General features: G+C 51.6%; 1 protein-coding gene across 11 annotated transcripts in view; it reads right to left on the bottom strand.

Moving 5' to 3' along the window:
- The window catches only part of adgrb2 (adhesion G protein-coupled receptor B2), a 1,298,770-nt gene that overhangs the window by 182,064 nt on the left and 1,095,825 nt on the right, over positions 1-20,881 (bottom strand). For all 11 annotated transcript variants that reach the window (XM_038801790.1, XM_038801818.1, XM_038801834.1 and 8 more), the window contains one exon: positions 2,813-2,916. In XM_038801790.1, the coding sequence (XP_038657718.1) occupies positions 2,813-2,916 (104 nt within the window). The remainder of the gene's footprint in view (positions 1-2,812; positions 2,917-20,881) is intronic.

Below are 20,881 nucleotides of genomic sequence, written 5' to 3'. Positions count from 1 at the left end.
CTGGAAGAGAAGTGTGTCATAGAACATAGAAGATACAATGCAGAAGGAGGCCATTCGGCCCATCGAGTCTGCACTGATGTTATCCAGTCTCAGTTTTCCTTTGGCTTGTGAGTAAAAGACAGCACACATACCTCTTCTGCTGATGTGTTCAAGCTTTCTATCCATTTCCATATGTTCTCAAGTGCCGATTTAAATGAATGAAGCTGCAACGTGCTTATGAGTGATTGATGCCTTTATGTCATTACAAAAACACGACATGGTGTTTAGCGGTGGTCAAACAGCCTGGCAGCAGGTATGACATGGTGAACAGCATTAGATTGAGTTACATGGCATGAGACGTTCCTTGATATTTTGGTCAGAGCACAACGGGTTTGTAGCATCAGAGAGTGGTGAAATTAGAGCATGATGATTGCACAGTTCCAGGATCGTGCTCAAAGAAATAGCTGGTAAGCAGACGGAACTATCGTGGTGAGATTGCAGTGCATAACCTGTCAGTTTAGTGAGTGGAACAGCACAGTGAGAGGACCAGCTCTGGGTCAACTCAGTTGGTGAATGATCAGGGATCAGAGTATAGGCTGGATCAATAGAAAGTGAGGTGAAGTCAAACAAAAAGGAAAACAAAACCAAAACATCCTAAATTCGGGAAGTTTGTGATTATAATAGGTGACTTTGAGAGTTGCTGAACAACAAATTGAATAAAACAAGGAGAAAGGTCAAAGGGGTATTGTTAAAATGTCCACAAAATTCCCAGTTTGCATTGGGATGCACCTGACCAATAATTGGAATTCTAAATCATTAATCAGCACATAGAGCTAAGGAGCTGGATTCTACATGCCTGCGGTTAAGTGCTTATGTCAACGTAGCATCCGTGGAGTCCACTACAGAAAAAAATCAACGCCACACCCGCACCGATTCTGCTACTGGTGAAGTGTGAGCACTGGCGCCATGTGAAACTGCTGGGTCTGTGCTGGACATGCGCAGTACTGACAAGCTGCAGCCGCTCGTTACACCCCACACACACGCACTGATCATGCCCAAAAAGGTGGTGCCGGTTGTGCAGGACAACATACCTTTCCACCCTGACCCCACAGCCCACCTCCTGGCTATCCCCCACTACTCCCCAGCCCTGGCAAAAGTCCCCCGGCTAGCGGCACGACTGTCAGTGACGCATGGCAATGCTGGACACTGTCCATACGCCCTCTCTTTCCGTGGCTACCACGCCAGGCTCACGAATGTTGAGGCCACATGTGGCCCATGCCAGCTGGAACTTGGCCCATCGGAGGCGGAGTACCAAGGGTGGGCCCGATAATGAGATGCGAACGCAGGCACTACGCGTGTCACAATTACGCTGATTTGGAGAATCACGATTCGCGAAAACGGTGCCTGCCATGATTTTGGCATCAGGAGCTTTTCTCCACCCGTTCGCCGTTCCTGATTTCGGTGTTGGGCAACGGAGAATCCCACCTATGATTTCTTAATTCAGGTGTGTCGAATAGCAACTGGAAATGAAAGTCTACACAGGCTGAACACATCAGGATTAACAGCAGAAAAGCTAAATGATCTAAAAAATATATAGACTACATTGGAAGACCATCTTTGAATCGGGTTAAACTTCCATATTCATCAACTAGAGTTTATATAATTTAAAGAATCTATATACCACTTTGTCAGCAGATGCAGTGAAAAAGTCGTGAACACATCACAGTCCATCACGCAAATGCCGGAAGGTAACCCTCATGCAATGACATAGTGGTATTGTCACTGGACGTGTAATCCAGAAATCCTGGGAAATGCTCTAGGGACCAGAGTTCGAATTCCACAATGGCAGATGTTAAAATTTGAATTCAATAAAAAATCTGGAAATGATGACCATGAAACCATTGTTGATTGTTGTAAAAACCCATCTGGTTCCTTTTCGGGAAGGAAATCTGCTGACCTTACCTGGTCTGACCTACAAATGACTCCAGACCACAGCAATGTGGTTGACGCTTAAATGCCCTTTTGAAATTACCTAGCAAGTCATCCAGTTCAGGGTAACTAGGGATGGGAAATATAATGCTAGGCCAGCCAGTGACGCCCACATCCATGAATGAACAAAAATAAATTGATAGCTTGTCTCCATTCACTTTGCAAAATATTTAATGGTAGGAAGTGATGCAGACAGCATTGAAAAAATGTTATTCAACAGCTTAAAACTAGTGTGGAAGTCACCACTGATGTATATACTGTGTGTGTATGTATATATATATATATATGTGTGTTTTACGGTAAGACCCCTGTACTACAGGTACGGAGGTAGATCCCTGCCTGCTGGCTCCGCCCAGTAGGCAGAGCATAAATATGTGTGCTCTCCGTACAGCAGCCATTTCGTCAGCTGCTGTAGGAGGCCACACATCTCTGTGTAATAAAGTCTTGATTACATTCTACTCTCGTCTCCTCGTAATTGATAGTGCATCAACTAGTCAGTCTACATTCAATGTATGTGAATGTGTTTAACTCCCTTTGTTCGAAAGGAACCAGGCCCATCATGCTGTAATGTGTATTCCTGCAGCTTGAAGGAAAGTGAAAACTAGGTAATAGAATAACAAAGATATAAACTGTTCTTTTTTTGTTACAACTGCATAGAAATGTCTCCTTGTTAACTGAACTACTATAACATTTGGTTAATGTTCAGAATTTCGTCAGAGTTAATGAATATTCCACCTCCTATTTTGTAACCAGTGCACAGTAAACAGGACACAGAAAAATACCATTATGGTACAGTTTTAACAATTGGCATTTTACATGTAATTACTAGATTGATGTACAGTACCTCCAAAAAGCAGCATATACTGCGAGCAATGTTAAAAGGGCCATACAGGCAATTCCACAGCCGATCATTAGCGGGACAGATGGGACGCCTGTAAATTCCATGCTCTGAAAAGTAAATCAAAAAAGTCAGATTTTCCCAGAATGTAGCAACACTGTTAATATTTGCGTGTTTACACAATTGCGATACAGAATACTATAAATACAGAATAATATAAATATTTGCATTATATAACAATTTGTCATGCTAAAACACCTCAAAATATGCCACTAAATTAATTTATTTCAAAATGCAATGATTATTACGCAACAAAATGGGGCAACTAATCTGTACCCTGCTGTGCTTGTACATTTGTATGCATGCTCACCATCCTTTTCGGGCAATGTGCAGCAGGGCGCATGCATGGCCATCACTGGCCCTGGAACTGCAAATATTACAGAGCTGGCAGCATCAAATTACTACTACATCCTGCACTCAGCCCCAACCCTCACAGGCAGACTGGAAAGAGCTGGAAAGTAATAAAAGGGACCCACTCCATCCAGGTGGCAGGGTGACAGGTGGGTAGGGTGGTGTGGGTTGAGAGGGTAGGGTAGCAAGTAGTTAGACTGGCAGGTAGTTAGGGTGGCAGATTATTGAGATGGTAGGTTGTTAGATGGAAGAGGCGAATGGGTGGAAAAGGTGGCAGGTGATTGAGTGAGTAGGTGGATAGGGTGGCAGGTGAGGTGGTAAAGGGAGTTGGGAGTAGTCAGGTCAGTTCAGGATGGGTTGTCAAGTCCGGTCAGGATTCGTGTGGTGGGGGCTAGTCAGGTCGACGGATAGTCAAGTTGGGCGGAGGAACCAGGTGGTGGAGTTGGTTAGATTGGATGGAGGGATGAAACAGATTGTTGAGGGGTAGTTGTGGGGAGCGTTGGGTGATCAGTGGGAGGACAGGGCTGGTTGGGCAGTAGGAGCTAGTCAGGTAGGGTCGGAGTTCGGTAGGTATTTGGGGGATCGTTATGGGATGAAGGGAGAGTTAGGGGTGTCAATGTACCTTGTTGTTTAGCTGCCCAGGTGTTTGACTAGGTTTTCATCTGTCCTGGGTAACTATCCAAATAGGTAAGTTGGAACTATCTGAAATCTATAAGTCTAACTTAGAGGTGAAGATTTTTCTGAGGGTTCTGGGAAGCAAGGGAATTGCTATAAAAGGTTCGAACTTCCTGAGCAATTTCCATGGAGTCAGAGCAGTGTGACCTCCGAGAGGTCCTGGAGCGCGTCTTCCGAGATAAGTCTGATCTCTCCAACATACATAAATAACGGGTTAGCAGAGACATAAGCAACTGAGAATTGCTCTCCTAGTATGCAGTATGCAAATTTAAGGCACTCGGATAAATAACTAGATATGAAATACATAAAGATCTTCTAATAATTTGAAATTGGATATCTATGTAGGAACAGGGCTAGCCTTTTACATCTTGAGCCAGTTCCTTATTTATTGTGTTCATGGTTGATCCGCATCCTAACTCAGGATATCAGCCTTGGTTCCAAATATTATATATATATTTTTTTTAATGTTTTTTTATTGAGTTTTCATATTTTACATCCAACAAATTACAAATTATTTTTTTAAAAAACACGCAAAAATTAACATGTATATTTACAGGTAAGTATCTTCATAATAACAACTGTGGCCGCCCACTTTAGCCGGCATACATATTTTACATTCCCCAATATGGCCGAGGCACATGTTTATAGGCATTTATTTACAGTTTGGTTTTGGGCCTTAGCTTGCCATCAAACCCCCATAACGAACCCGTAGCCCTCCCCCTGGCTACCTTCCCCTGATTCCCGTCCATTTTCCCCTGATTCTTGGCCACCCGACTATTCTTCCTCTTGTTCGTTGGCCACAAACAGGTCCCGGAACAATTGCATGAATGGCTCCCACGTTCTGTGGAAGCCGTCGTCTGACCCTCGGATGGCGAATTTGATTTTCTCCATTTGAGAGATTCCGAGAGGTCGGACAGCCAGTCTGCAGCTCTGGGCGGTGCTACTGACCGCCAGCCAAACAGGATTCTACGGCGGGCGATCAGGGAGGCAAAGGCAAGGGCGTCCGCCCTCCTCCCCAGGAATAGATCTGGCTGGTCTGAAACCCCGAAGACCGCCACTATTGGGCATGGCTCCACCCTCACCCCCACCACTTTGGACATAGCCTCGAAGAAGGCTGTCCAGTACTCCACAAGTCTGGGGCAAGACCAGAACATGGGGGCGTGGTTGGCCGGGCCTCTTTGGCACCGTTCACATCTGTCCTCCACCTCCGGGAAGAACCTACTCATACGGTTTCTTGTTAAGTGGGCTCTATGTACCACTTTTAATTGCGTCAGGCTGAGCCTTGCGCACGTGGAGGTGGAGTTGACCCTATGCAGTGCTTCGCTCCAGAGTCCCTACCCTATCTCAATCCCCAGGTCGTCCTGCCATTTCATTCTTGTTGCGTCCAGTACGGTGTCGTCCCTTTCTACCAGTCGGTCATACATGTCGCTACAGTTCCCTTTCTCTAGGATACTTGCGTCCAGTAGGTCTTCCAGTAGTGTCTGTCGTGGCGGTTGTGGGTACGTCCTTGTCTCCTTTCGTGAGAAGTTTTTGAGCTGCAGGTACCGTAGCTCATTCCCCCCGGCTAGCCGAAATGTCTCTGTCAGTTTGTCCAGTGTTGCGGTCCTGTCGTCCGTGTATAGGTCCCTGACTGTCAGTGTCCCCCCCGTCCTGCCTCCACCTTTTGAAGGTGGCGTCAGTCAGTGCTGGTGTGAACCTATGGTTGTTGCAGATGGGAGCCTTGTCTGACATTTTGGTCAGGCCAAATTGCTGCCGCAGTTGGTTCCAGGATTGGAGGGTGGCTGTCACCACTGGGCTGCTGGAGTGTTTTTTGGGTGGGGATGGGAGTGCTGCCGTGGCGAGGGCCCGGAGGGAGGTCCCCATGCAGGAGGCCTCCTCCGCACGCACCCACTCGGCTTCTGGCTCCCAAATGTTATATTTATTAATTCAACTAGCATTCACTGCTTTTTGTGGAAGACAGTTCCACATTTCTATCAACTTTGTGTGAATACATGTTCCTCAACTTCTCTCCTCATTGTCCTGGCTCTGATTTTTAGGTTATGTCCCCCTGTCGAGACTCTCCACTAACAGAAAAAGCCTATCCCTATCAATCCTGTTAATTTGTTTTAAAAATCCTAAGAAGCTTGATTCAATCGCTCCTTAATCTTCTATACTTCAGATAAAACAAGCCTAATTTATGAAATACCTCATCATAATCATATCATTGGAACCCTTGGAACATTGTGATGAATTTGGGCTGCATTCCATTCTAAGGTGTATGTTCAGATCGATAGAGTAATCCAGATGTGATTTAACTTGGGCTTCATGACCCTATTGCTTTGTGTTCTAGCCATTAAGCTTTAAAGTCTAATGTTCCAATCGCCTTTTTAATCCTTTTTTCCATATGATCAATACACTCTTGTAATCCGTAAAGATGGAACTCCTGAACCTCTACTGACCTCCACAGTTCCTGGCCTTTCCAATTAAAACAAATACATCATTAGCTGGATTCTCTAGTCTCCCGAGTCACGTGTTTCTCGGTGACGTGCTGCTCGTTGATGGCGGAATTCTCTACTCCAACCGCTTGTCAATGGGATTTCCCATTGAAACCACCCCACGCCGTCAGGAAATCCACCGGTGGGGATGTGATGCCAGGGGAAACAGAGAATCAACAGAGGACCAACAATTTTGGTCCAGAGTAATCCTTTTTGGTTCTAAATCAGGGTTTTCCAAACCATGGCACACAAATCCTCCCAAAATGCTGGTAAGTGGAGTGGAAGATTCTGAAAGGAATTGCTCCTCCAATTACTCGTGAACCTATCTGCAGTAAATGTGAGCAAGGAGCAGTCTGAGATTGGAGAAGCATGGAACACCAGCAGCGAGTATGCTCTGGGAAGAAGTTTTCAGGGTGGGTAGAGAGAGTGGCAGGATCTGTTTCCGGGGAAGATGCTGCTGGGCTGGGGTGGGCCAGGTTAGATAGCGCAGGAAGACGCTGCCGGGGGGGTGGTGGAGGAAGACACTGCCGGGGGGGGGGGGGGGGAGGAAGACGCTGCTGGGTGGTGGTGAAGAAAGACGCTGCCGGGGGGGTGGTGGAGGAAGACGCTGCCGGGCGGTGGTGGAGGAAGACGCTGCCGGTGGGGGGAGGGGGGAAGACGCTGCCGGGGGGGGGGGGTGGTGGAGGAAGACGCTGCCGGGGGGTGGGGGAGGAAGACGCTGCCGGGCGGTGGTGAGGGAGGAAGACGCTGTCGGGGGGGTGAGGGAGGAAGACGCTGCCGGGGGGGTGGTGGAGGAAGACGCTGCCGGGGGGGTGGTGGAGGAAGACGCTGCCGGGGGGGTGAGGGAGGAAGACGCTGCCGGGGGGGGGGGGGGAGGAAGACGCTGCCGGGGGGGTGGGGGAGGAAGACGCTGCCGGGGGGGGGGTGGGGGAGGAAGACGCTGCCGGGTGGGTGGGGGGGGGGGGGATGACGCTGCCGGGCGGAGGGGGGAGGAAGACACTGCCGGGGGGGTGGGGGAGGAAGACACTGCCGGGCGGGTGGGGGGTGGATGACGCTGCCGGGCCGGGGGTGGGGGGATGACGCTGCCGGGCGGAAGACGCTGCCGGGGGGGTGGGGGAGGAAGACGCTGCCGGGGGGGGGGTGGGGGGAAGGAAGACCCTGCCGGGCGGGTGGTGGAGGAAGACGCTGCCGGGGGGGGGGGGGGGGGGGGGGGGGGGGGGAGGAAGACGCTGCCGGGTGGGTGGGGGGAGTGGGATGAAGCTGCCCGTGGGGGGGGGGGGGGGGGGGGGGATGTCGCTGCCGGCCGGGTGGGTGGGGGAGGAAAGACGATGGAGGAAGGCCCTGTGGTGCTGAGCTAGGGAGGATGACGCTGCCGAGCCGACTGGGGGCGGAAGACACTGAGCCTTTGATATTGCTTCATATTTTCTCAGCACGTTTTTTCGTTTCTTCATCTCTCAACTTTATTTTGAAATTCATGTTTAATATTGTGCCAAACCTGGGGCTGGAGTCTCTAATTTGAAAACTAAGTGCTGAAGCTGCCGTGGGAATAGTGGCTTTTACGCCAGAAAAAACAGCACAAAAGCTGCACCGATCTTCCGTTCGGTGGGGGGCTAGCTGCCATGCAGCGTAAAAGCCCCAGCTTTACCTGCGGATACGGCTGGGGAATGCATCTGTGGCGGCGCATGCGCATGGCGGCGGCCTGTGGACCCGGCCTGACAAAAACTGTCCCCCTGTAACCAGCCTCGCCACGTCCGGACCACCCCCCCACCAGTGCCCCCAGCCCCCGCCAAAGCCTCCCCTGGCCGGGGAACAGTACCCGCCCCCCCCCCCCGACTGTGGCAGCGCTGGACTCAGTCCGCAGCCGCCACGCCGGGTTCACGGACAAAAAAGCCTAAGTGTTCCACGGCATCGGGAACGTGGTCCATCGGGAGCGGAACATTGGGGGAAGACCTCATGTGACGTCCTGAGGCTGTCCATATGGCGTGCGCCATACTCCTCGAGCACGGCGTTATCAAGGAGCGGCGCATCTCAAAAGTGGCGCCGCCCTCAATTTTGGCACAAATGGGGATTCTCCGGCTGATCGCCAAACGTGATTTCGGTTTGTCTGTTTCTGAGATGAAGTGCTAACGCTGTTGTGAAAAATGTGGACTTTTACGACGCCAAAAACGGCGCGACAGGTGCAACGATTCACCATCTCTAAAGAGGCTAGCACCGTCGTCACATGAAACGCCACGTTTGCAAATGACACGGTGCCGGATTTGCCGGTTCTGATTTTGCCACGCAGGTGCACTGAAATGATTCATCCCCTCCAAGCACACCGTCGCAGCCAACAAGATGGCTGGAAGGAGAGCAGCTCCACGGTTCCGGGACACAGAGCTGGAGACCCTCCTAGATGGCGTGGAAGAGAGGCGGATCATCCTGTACCGCGGCCTGGGAGGGATGTCGTCAGGCGTTGCCGTTCAGCGTGCCTGGGCGCAGGTGGCAGACAAGGTCAACACCTCTGGCAAAATCGCCCGTGCTGCCATCCAGTGCAGAAAGAAACTGCACAACCTCCTCAGGGAGGCCAGAGTCAGCAGCGCTGTGTCCCTGGCATGAACCCCCCTACCGCCCCCCACCGCCAGGGACGCCCGGACCCCCACCCTGCCCCGTATGCCTGCACCCATGACAGCTGCAATGGCCGGGTACCCTGGCCACTGATGCCATATCTACCCAGCCCCTGGGCTGCATGCGCCGGACAATCTAACAGTGTCATTGCATGTGATTACCCCTGACACCCCCCCCCCCCCCACCCCCCAGGACAAGGCCGCGCACAACCGCCGGGAGCGGGAGAAGACCAGAGGGGGACCACCAGACCTGCGGCCCATTACAATGCCCAAGCAGAGGGCACTGGACCTGGTTGGCAGCCCAGAGAAAAGGGAGGTCGCTGACGCGGAGGTCAGCGGCGGCCGAGGAAGTGAGGCCCCCTGCCTAGTTGCGGATCCTCATGCCACATGTGTGCCTACAACCCCCCTCACCCTCCACCCTCAGCCCCTCCACTCACGCCTCACCCTCCAGTGCAGGTGCTACGGGAGGGGATGACGGCTGCATCCAGCACCTGCGGGTGCAGGTGGAGGAGTCCATACACGTGCAGGAGCAGGAAGTGGTGCCGAAATTGCATGGGTGGCATCCGCGGTGGAGGCAATGTTGAGTGACAGTGTCGGATAGGGGTCAGCGTGTGCAAGGCCTGGGGCATTCATGGCCTCAGCCATGTGCCAGAGCGACCTGGAGATTGCAGCGGCACTCCTCACCGTGGCCCAGTCACAGCAGGACATTGCTGAGAGCAAAGGCGGCATTGCCCAGGTACAGGCCGGCGTGGCGCAGACACAGAGGGGGGTGACCTGGTCCCAGAGGGACGTTGCCCACTCAGTGGCTGATGTTGCCCACACCGTGAGGTACGCGGCCCACTTCACTGGCTGATGTGGCACAGACCCTCAGTGTGGTAGCACAGTTGCATGTGGTTCAGTCCCAGACAGAGATGGGCCACTCTCTGTGCTCCATGGCCGCGAATGTGCAAACCCTTGTCGATACCAGAGCGGGCATCCAGGATTGGCGAGGGGGCCTCAGGGGATGGCTCCGCCCGCACCGCGTCCCATGGAGTAGCCTGGGGGCCATCGGGCCCCCTGAGGGAGGAGGTGGTGCTGGGGCCCATGCCGGTGATCCCCGCAGGGGAGGTGTCAGAACACCGCAGCACCTCGGACTCCCCCTTCCCTCCCTCCTGTCCCTGGTGCATCTATTTGGTGGGCAGCGGGCGGAACAGGGTGGCACCACACCACCCGGGACGCCCGAGCAGCAGTCGGGCCTTTCCAGACCGGGCTGCCACAGCAGACCTGCGCAAACGGGGACCCTTGTCACAGGACAGGAGTCACAGCAGGCCGCCTCCACTCCTGCTGTACCATCTGGGGAACCACCTAGGCATAGTGTTAGGGCCCGTAAGGTCAGAAAGTTAGACACCAGTTAAGTTGGCATGGGTGCAGGGCACAGTTTAGCTATAGGGGCTAGGGCACAGACTGTAAAGACCTTTTCACAATAAACACCTGTTAACACGGTTGAAACCTGCCTCTGTGCTCTGTTTGATGGATGCGGGATGGGCTGGTCAGTGATGGCCAGTGGGAGTGGGGAACCAGTGAAGGCCCAGTGGGTGGACTGTGATCCCCCCCTCCCCAGCGATTTGACAGCACCGTGTGATGGACTGGGCAACTCGCATGCATGGATCACCCAAGTGGAAGGTGCTACTGTGGGCATGAGTCAGACATTATCAAACGATTTGGAGCACATCGCGGAGTGAGTAGTCATCATCCTCCATCCCATAGACCAGACCCGCTGTCACTGCAAACCCAGTGCCCCCAGCTCGTAGCACCGCATGTATGTATAATGGAGGGGGTGTGCATGCGGGTGGCTTGGTAGTGTGGGAGGTGAGGGGGTTTGGTGGTGTGGGAGGTGAGGGCGTGTGGGATGGTGGTGTCAGTGCCCTCGGCCAGCACCCCCCCCCAAGTCGGTGAAACGTGCCGCGCCGAGGGCGTCCCATGCGCATTGGCCCTGGCGATAGCGTTGTGCGGCCTCCCGTACCTGCCCAGGCCTGGTGTCCCACTCGTTGCCCCCGCCCCCGTCACCCTCCTCGTCTGACGAGGCCTGCTCTTCCTCCTCCTACAGCACATTGCCCTTCTGCTGGGCCTTTATTGTGGAGGACGCAGCAAACCACCATGGTGCGGGCAACCCTCCTAGCCTCGTACTGGATCCCGGCGATGGCAGGGAAGCCCGCTTCCCAGGCATCCTGGTGGGCGTAGTCCATAGGGTACTGGATGTACCGCTCCGCCTGGGCATACAGGGTGTCAATGATGGCGTGGATGCATCTGTGCGCCGATGCCTGGGAAATCCCGGACAGATCCCCACTCGGGGACTGGAATTACCTCGTTGCGTAGACTTTCAGCGCAACGGTCACCTTGATGGCCAGCGGGAGCGGGTGTCCTCCCCTGCGGTGCCAGGTGTGCCATCATCTGGCAGATAAGTCTATCAGCCTCCCTGCTCAACCGCAGTCTCCTTCTGTATGCCCGGTCCGGAAGGGCCTCAAATGACATGCGGCACTGGCACACGCGGGGCCTCATCCGAGCACCTCCTTGGAATCTCCTCCTCCCTCTCCTTGGTCTGTCGGGTGGGTGGCCCTCCAGTTTGTGAGGCTGACACCTGCCCCTCTGCAGCCCGCTCCTCTGCTACAGCCTCTGCCTCCTCTCTTGAGTGGCCCCTGCTCTTGCTGCCACAGGGCATCATGCAGGGCTGCGGCCATCGCCACAGCTCCCAGCATCGCAGATGATGACCAAAAGTCATATTTTCTGCAGGAGGTGAAAGGCAAACATGTTAGCATGGCGCATTACACCCATTCCCAACCAGGTGCCAAGGGCTACACTGTGGTTCCCGTTTGGCATCCACGCATGCATGCCCCCCACCCCTGCATTCCGGCCGTGTCGGTGCCCTGGGTCCTGGCGCCTGCCAAGGGCACGGTTGGCTGGCACTGCCCTCACTGAGTGCTCCAGGCGGTGTGGCCTTGGGTGGTCCCCTGGTGGGTGGGGAGGGCATCCATAAGGCCACTGTCACTTGCGTGCACCCAGGGGCCGGGATGGGTGGCCTGCAAGATGGCCGCCGTAATGGCGATCGATGCCTGGGCACCACCCCTATGCTGGGGAGTGGTGGTCCCAAGCTGCTCGGCCTGTCTCCACCCCCCCCTCACCCGGCTCTGGCAGGGCCCCCCGCCGCAGCCAATGTCCGAGCTGGAAGCCCGCAGTCACCCCATGCCATTTCCCACCTCACCTCTCTCGTTCAGCAGCCAGGACGTCAGGTTCACGATTTTTAAAAGCACATGAGAAACACGGCATCAGGAAATCGGCCCCTCGGAGGCGCAGAATCGCGGAGGCTCCGGAGAATTGTGCGTCAGACCCGCTAATGATATGGCTACTGTACTTTCAGGCCGCGCACGGGCACTGCGTTTACATTATCTTTGGGGGGCCGGAGCATCCTGATTTGGCGTCAAACCGGCCTCTACCTCGATTTCGGCGTTGGAAGCTATTCTCCACTCAATCGCATTTCCCGATTTTGGCGTTGGCTAACGGAGAATCCAGCCCAGGGATCTTTCCAAATTTTCTCATTGGCCCTTTGAATGAGAAAAAAATTGAAAACTTTCGACAAGCCTATTATAAATGGATAGCCTCACACATCCCTACATTGAAATTCATCTGTCAAAGTTTTACCCACTATCACACCCATGAAGGTGGACCCATGAATGAATGAAAACAAACATTTTAATTTGTTTAAAAACAACGTAGAGAATGAGCAATTTGCATCGTAACAAGATGGAGTAAAAATTGAAGTAGCCTGCTTGTCTGGTTAGGATATTAAATGGAAATGTTCATTTGGAACATTCTTTTGAAAATACATTATACACGCAACAAATCTCCCCTGTGGCTGTAACAGCTCTTATTATCCAAATTCCTACAGAAACCGATACACAATGAGTGCAGAGACCTAGTGGCTTCAGAATGAATTTCCACAGACTAGCTGTAAGAAAAAAACATAAATCATAAGGTGATGCAAATGCCCGAGATTCAAACTCCATTGTGTGCCAGTGTTAACATCGTCAGGCGCCATTTGTGTTGACAATGGGAACACTGATGTTATGGTCACCTGAAAGAAATCAGCTTGTGATAAGAAACATTTATAAACATATATTATCAGAGCTGGCTCAAATGTCAGTCAGTGGAGACAAAGAGGCTCAAATGGAAGAGATCTCACTCAGCAAAGAGAGAATTCTGCCACAAATCCACTGACAGGCAGAGAAGTGAGGCTAGCCTTTCATGGACAGATTTGCTGAACCAAGCCAGGTCTTTGCTACGGAGGCTCGATTACAACTTCCACTGGAGCAATGCCAGGAACCTACTGTTGCCAGGAGTAAAGCACTGTGAATCCATCACCAGAAACCTCCAACCTACATTTTCCTCAAAAGGAAATCATCAGGCTTTCAGCGTTTCCAGCTTTCATCTTGAAAGACAAGAGTAACGGTAACTTTTTGAACGCTTTTATAAACCGAAGTGCATGTTACCTCGTTTGTAATCACCTCTTGTGTGTGTGTTTTTTGTGAGTGGGTGTTGTTGCAATTACATTTGGGTGTTGAAAAATAAACATTTATTTATTTTAATTTATGAGAAACCTGTCTTGAGTGTTCTTCACCGAACTCGAGGGGTGAAAATACTTTTTCTTTAAACCACATCTTGTGGTTAGATGAGAGGTGGAAAAAGGGGGAATCATCCTCTCATCTCTCCCCTGCCCACAACACCACTCACTTAATCTGTCAATGTCTCTGTAACATTATACTCCCTTCTACACTACAATGCCACCAATCTATGCGCCATTGCAAAACTTGAATATATGGCTGTCTGATGCATTACCTCAATCATTAATAAATGTAATGAATCGTTGAAGTCCCAGCATTGATCCTTGTGTGACCCATTATCTCTAATCCCTGCTTCTTCTGTCCAATCAATCTCTTAATAAGGTCCACAATTTGTCTTGAATTTTGTGGGCTTTAATTCTAGCTAATGGCATCTCAGCGTCACATTGGGTTTGAAAACCGGTGCAATTCGCGGCAGCTGGTGGCGCAAATCTGACCACTATCTTTCTGTTTAATACAATAAATGAACCCCCAGGTGAATCACATCGATTTGGAGTCCCCAGGTGTCTAATTCGCCTGAATGGGGGTTCAGCTGGTCACAGTTCAGAAGGGGAGCTGCATTTAAACGGTCCCTCTGCACTCAATCTCAATAAAGCCAAGAGGATGGCAATGCGGAGATTGCTCCACACTTATTGAAGCCAGATTTGACCAGCCTTCTATACACAGTGGTGGAGAGGTTGGGCACCATGTAACCTCAAGTGGGTAGAAGACTTAGATGCAGTGTGGCTAATCCACCCGGGATGCGGTGACTGCGACAGTCAGTGCCAGCAGCCTGACACAAAGGACCAAAATTAAAGACTTTGTCTGAGCTGCAAGGGTGAGTGGCCACCTGTCTCCTCGCATCAGTTCCATCTGTCACACCTGGAATGTCAACACTAACATTAATCCATTCCATGACACCTCGTGACCTCCCCCGCCCGCCCTCTTAAATATCTTCCTCAAACCCCCCTGGCACTGCTCATCACTAGCCCATCCTGTGTAGGCCTGGTGAGTACATATGCCACCTGCTGAACCAACCCCCACCCTCAACTGCCAGCCATCTGACTTACAATCTCCTCTTTGTGTCCCCACAGAAGATAGTCCATAATATAAGGGAGAGAGGTGTATTGTTAACTGTTCAATAAATGTGTTAAATCTATCTCCAAGTCTGAACTTTCCTTTGCCAGAGCATACATCAAGGAAGCAGTTTGTGCTACATGAAGAAGCATAGCACAACACAACAAGAGGGAAGACGGAGGGGGGTGTGCCCGAGTTGTGTCTCCTAATCCCCTATATCCTCTATGAAAAGAGAGCGATGGATAGCAGAGGAGGCACAGGAGAGAACCGTGAGTGACAGCGAGTATGGCCAGCATCACAGAAGTGAGGATCCACAGAACCTTCAAGGATCCACAGAACCTTCATCCATAGTTCCTGGTTCAAGTGAGTTCTGAGCTGCCTCGACCATTATTCCTATCTTTCACTGAACCATGTTTCTTATCTTGCAGGATTAACTCCTGTTGATGCCGGGCCATCTGAAGTCAGCGCCCTTCCTGCGAGCCCCGGCAACACCTCAATGGAAAGCTCTGAGGAAAGCACCGACTAATCACGTATCACAGACATCACCCACACTATTCACCAGCACAGAGTCACACACCTCGGCCGATATTAGCAGACAGGCTTCTGGATCACTATCTGGGGAGCACCACACAGCTGCTAATGCACATCAGGTGAAGGCAGGAAATTCCATGGAGTGGACAGTCAGAGGTCTGCTGGACCCCAGGACACAGCTGGCCCCCAGCCAGGTGCCGAGCATCTGGAAACAATTCTTCCTGGGTTGCTGGAGTTGTAAAGGCAGAGCCAGGAAATCCTGGAGGGGGTGTCAGTGACATTCCAGCAACTGAAAGGCCAATTAGAGGAGTACCAAAGCCTTTAGGCGCAGGTGATGGTGCTGGCATTGCTCAGCACCCAGGCCAACACTGCAAGGGTGGCGAACACAGAGGAAAGCCTGAGGCAGGACATCTGAGCCATGATTGGCAGAGTTCAAGGCATGTTTCAATCTCTGAAGACCTTGGTAATTAGGGTCCTCGGATGCAAGGTCTAGTTACAGAGGACCATGGCTGAGGGCATTGAGAGAATGGACCAGTCACAAAGATCCATTCCTGAGGGCTCTCATACCATAGCAGAGACACTGGCAGCACCAGGTGACACCGAAGCTCCTGGAGCTCACTCCAGCTGCACTAACATCCCATGGAGTAGCCCAGGGACACGAAAACCATGAAGGAGGAGGAAGCTCTGGAGCCCATCCAAAGGCCTTCCGCCCAGGAGATCCAGGCAGTCTCCAGCAATTCCTGACACAGGTGCATCTCAGGGGCAGCAGGCAGGGCAGGGCAGCATGGCAACATCAGTGACACTTGAAAGTAGGGCAGGACACTCCAGATCACCATCTCCAGAGAATGCCGACCAAGGGCATCTCGGGCTACAGGGCGTGGAAGGCAGCATCCTGGGGAGACACTTAGCACTAAGCCACATAAGGTTAGAGGTTTTAGGTGCACATAGTGGGTAACGGTGAAGGCAAGCACCATAGATAGGGAGTGGATAATTTTAACTGTAAATAATCACCATTCAAGAATATAGCTCCTCAAAGCTCCTGTCTTTGATCCTTTTCCCACAAGGTACTCAGATCCTTATACAAGCAACCTCAACAGTAAGAGCCCTTGAAAGCCACAGTGACAGACATCCTGAAATGACGTCTCATCACTCGCTGAACCCTAGGCATTGCCCCTCTACCCCCGCCCCAGAGTGTTGCGCCAAACAAATGCGTCCCCAGCCTTCACTCAGACATAATCCCAGGCATCTGTGTGCAGTCAGAAGACAGACAGGACTCAGACTTCCGCAGAACGAGAGGAGCATCACAGCAAGCCACCATCACTCTCCTGCCTTGACAAGTAAGTTACCTGCTCATCACCCTGGCGAGATGTTAATAAATAGACCCTCAGATGGCTGGGGGGGGCATAATTCTCGGGAGTGGGGTGAGGGTACTGGCAGGGAGCGACGGCTTGGCATGGGAGTGGATGGAGTTGTTGAGCTGCTGAATACCAAGCCTCCTAATCAGCGAATCTGGAGGCTATGATAGCATCCCTGGTCCTCCTGGCATTTCTTCTTTGGTACTGGTATTATGGTGGTCTTCTTGAAGCAGGTGAGGACCTCTGAGCAGAGCGGAGGAGTGAAGTGTTGAAGATACCTGCGAATACACTCGCCAGCTGGTCTGCACAGACTCTGAGTGTTCGCCTGGGACTCCGTCGCTTTCCATAGGTTTACTTTCAAGAAGGCAGCTCTTACCCCAAGGCTGTAATAGTAGGTATGGGTGTGTCAAGGGCTGTTGGGGGCGGGTGGCGGTGGCACTGATGTATTGGCTGACTGTTGAAAGCGGGCATAGAACTTGTTCAGTTCATCGGGGAGGGATGCTCTAGTCCCAGAGATTCTGCCTGGCCTTGCTTTGTAGCCTGTGATCTCATGTGAGCCCTGCCATAGACATCGTGGGGTTGTGTCGTTGGCCTGTGCCTCCAGTTTCATCCGGTATTGTCTTTTGGTGTTCCTGATGCCTTTCCGTACGTCATACCTGGATTTCCTATATAGGTCAGGGTCGTCAAACTCCGTCCGAACTTTAGCAGGGAATGGACCCTTTGGTTGAGCCAAGGTTTCCGATTGGGGAACACCGGTATTGTCTTCTTTGGTACACAGTCCTCAACACACTTACTGATGAAGTCTGTGACGGTGGTTGCGTATTCGTCCAGGTTAGCTGCCACAGCCTTGAATACGGACCAGTCCACAGACTCCAAGCAATCGTGGAGAGTGTCCTCTGATGCCTCGGACCAGCACTGCACAGTTTTCTTGATTGGTTCAGCAAGCTTGAGTTGCTGTTTGTAAGCCGGAAGTAAGAGTACCAACTTGTGGTCAGATTTGCCAAAATGTGGTCGGGGAATGGAATGGTAGGCACCTTTAATGCTTGTGCAGCAGTGGTTCAGGGTGTTTGCATCTCTGGTGGGGCAGGAAAGAAAGAACAAAGAAGAACAAAGAAAATTACAGCACAGGAACAGGCCCTTCGGCCCTCCCAGCCTGCGCCGATCCAGATCTTTTATCTAAACCTGTCGCCTATTTTCCAAGGATCTACGTCCCTCTGTTCCCCGCCGGTTCATATATCTGTCTAGATGCATCTTAAATGATGCTATTGTGCCTGCCTCTACCACCTCCGCTGGCAAAGCGTTCCAGGCACCCAACACCCTCTGCGTAAAAAACTTTCCACGCACATCTCTCTTAAACTTTCCCCCTCTCACCTTGAAATCGTGACCCCTTGTAATTGACACCCCCACTCTTGGAAAAAGCTTGTTGCTATCCACCCTGTCCATACCTCTCATAATTTTGTAGACCTCAATCAGGTCTCCCCTCAACCTCCGTCTTTCCAACAAAAACAATCCTAATCTACTCAACCTTTCTTCATAGCTAGCACCCTCCATACCAGGCAACATCCTGGTGAACCTCCTCTGCACCCTCTCTAAATCATCCACATTGGAGGTACATTGATGGAGTTTGGGTAGAACCTTCCTGAGGTTGGCCTGGTTGAAGTCTCCAGCCACAATTGTCAAGGCTTCAGGGTGATTTGTTTCTTGGTTGTTGATGATGGAATGTAGTTCGTCAAGTGCTTTCTTCAGTTCTGCCTGGGGTGGGATGTAGACTGCTGGGATGAGTACACAGGTGAATTCAGTGGGAGATATAAAGGGTGACATTTCGCGGTCGGGTATTCTAGGTCTGGGGAGCAGTGGCACACGAGGGACACCACACCGAGCACCAAGAGGTGCTGATGAGGAGGCAAACATACCCGCCCTTCAGCACGGTGGCCTAGTGGTTAGCACAGCTGCCTCACGGCGCTGAGGTCCCAGGTTCAATCCCGGCTCTGGGTCACTGTCCGTGTCGAGTTTGCACATTCTCCCCGTGTCTGCGTGGGTTTCACCCCACAACCCAAAAATGTGCAGAGTAGGTGGATCGGCCACACTAAATTGCCCCTTAATTGGAAAAAATAATTGGGTAATCTAAATTTAAAATGAATAAATAAATAAAAATAAATAAATATACCCGCCCTTTGACTTGCCCGAGGCCATCGTGCGGTCCATCCGGTGGATCGAGAAGCCTTCGGGTTTGATGGCGAAGTCTGGTGTGGCCGGAGTAAACCAAGTCCTGGTGAAGCAGAGCACACAGCAGTTCCTCACTTCCCTCAGGGAGGTAAGTTTGGCGTTGAGGTCATCCAGCTTGTTCTCAATTGCTTAAACGATATCAATCAATCAATTTCGGACCCTTGCCGCCACTTGTCCTCTATTCTCCGGGTCCGCCTCGGGCTTGGGCTCAATTCCTTCCTGGTCTGCCTCCTCCTTAGAGGAACCGCACATTCTTTCATCCCCTCCAGAATGTCGTCCTGCTGCTACACCAGGTTGTGAAGGACACAGCAGACCACAAAAATATGGGAGGCTCTCTGGACTGCACTGATAGAGAGGAACCACATCTTTAGTCAGCCTATGCATTGCTCAATGACAGTCCATTATAACATGATACCACTTCGGTCTCAGGCCTCCGCACTGTCGTCATCAGTCATGACCTTAGCGAGTATCCCTTGTTCCCCACAAGCCAAACCGTCAGCCTAGGGTGGCCCTTGAAAACCTCGGGAATCTACGAGTGCCACAGGAGGTAGCTGTCATTCACTTCCAGGATAGCGTGCACATGTGTGCATGATGTTGAGGCGGTGGTCGCACATGTTTTTTGGAACATGTTGGTGAAGGGCAAACCCAGATGTCACAGTGCTCATAAGGCAATGTGCGTGTCGTCAATAGCCCCCTGGATCTAACTCATCGCGGCTATGGTGGCGAGTCCTGCAGCGTGGGCATCTTTGTGTTCTGGTGCTGACACCAGCCTGGGTTAGCCTTGCCGCAGTCTGCGACATTTGTCTGCTGCCACTGTATTGACAAGGATATTTACTGCTCAATTGACTCTATTTCAAGATTCATCTTTATTCTGGGAGGAAAGGGTGGAGAGTGAGAGACAGTCAGTAAGTTTATCCATCCCAGGCCCTTCAATCCTCCCCAAAACCCCTTGTCCTCATGATCCTGGAGGCTGACAACTCTACTGTGTCTCCGGCGGCATGCACCACCTCAATTAGCTGCTGGCCATAACATATCAGTGCTTGAACGGCCTCGGGCAGTGCCCGTGTCACCTCCTAATCGCCAACGGCCTCCCATCTGGTTGTTCCTACCCCTCACATTAGCTGCAGTGGGGTCCTTCATGTGCTTTGGTTCATGGACACCCAAGTGAAGCATGATGGCTCCTGGATCTCCCAGTGCAATCGAGTAGATGTTGCTGTGAGGTGCTTGCTCACCCCATCTGATGCCCAGCCCCCAACCTTCAACTCTTAATAATTAAGGATTCCACCACTAACCTGACTTGGAGAGTGAGCAGCTGAGAGTGGTGAAGGATATATGATTGCCAATTAGTTGGACAAGCAGGACTCACAAGAATGTGAGCGGACACAAGTCCTTTCAGAGGCTGATGAGGGCCAGACCAATATGTACCATGGATACCCAAGCTCGCACATCCCATGATCATATTGCTCTCATGCCATAATACCCTTGCTCTCATGCCATAATACTCAATGCACTTTCGCAGTCAGTGCATGATCTGTGACTTTGAGTCCAACAGCCCTCCCCCGCCATTAACATGATTGTCGCACCTTCTCTCTCTGAGTGACATGCAGCCAGTCCTTTGGGCTGGCAGTTTTCAGTCTTTTGACTCCCTCCTGCCCAGATCAGGAACCCTGATTCCCCCAGGTCATTAGCAGCAACATGTTGGAGGTTGTGCTCAGCTCTCTGGCACTCGTGTAGAGTCGTGATTTTCAAACTTTTTTTCATGGTTTTCACTTTTGAAATCCGGCCAATCTTTGGGACCCACGCTGGCCAACTGTCATGACACATGCCAACCGACCTTGCAATGCTTGCTTACCTTTTAATGCGGAACGGGATTTACAATCTCCTTGAATACAGTTCAAAGTGTTTTGGGCCAGGGTTTAGAGAACCCCAAAGTATATCATGGAGTTCACCTGACGCACAACTTTTAATAGATTGTGGTATGGGGAGCACACGGCCCACTCTACAGGTGTGGTACAGCAGAAATGGAAAAGTATTTTTTAAAGCAAAACAATGTTTATTCTATGAACTCAAGTTAACCTTTTTAAAACATACA

The sequence above is a fragment of the Scyliorhinus canicula genome, chromosome 1, assembly GCF_902713615.1.
Source record: "Scyliorhinus canicula chromosome 1, sScyCan1.1, whole genome shotgun sequence".
NCBI lineage: Eukaryota > Metazoa > Chordata > Chondrichthyes > Carcharhiniformes > Scyliorhinidae > Scyliorhinus > Scyliorhinus canicula.
This window is presented reverse-complemented; position numbering and strand designations above follow the sequence as displayed.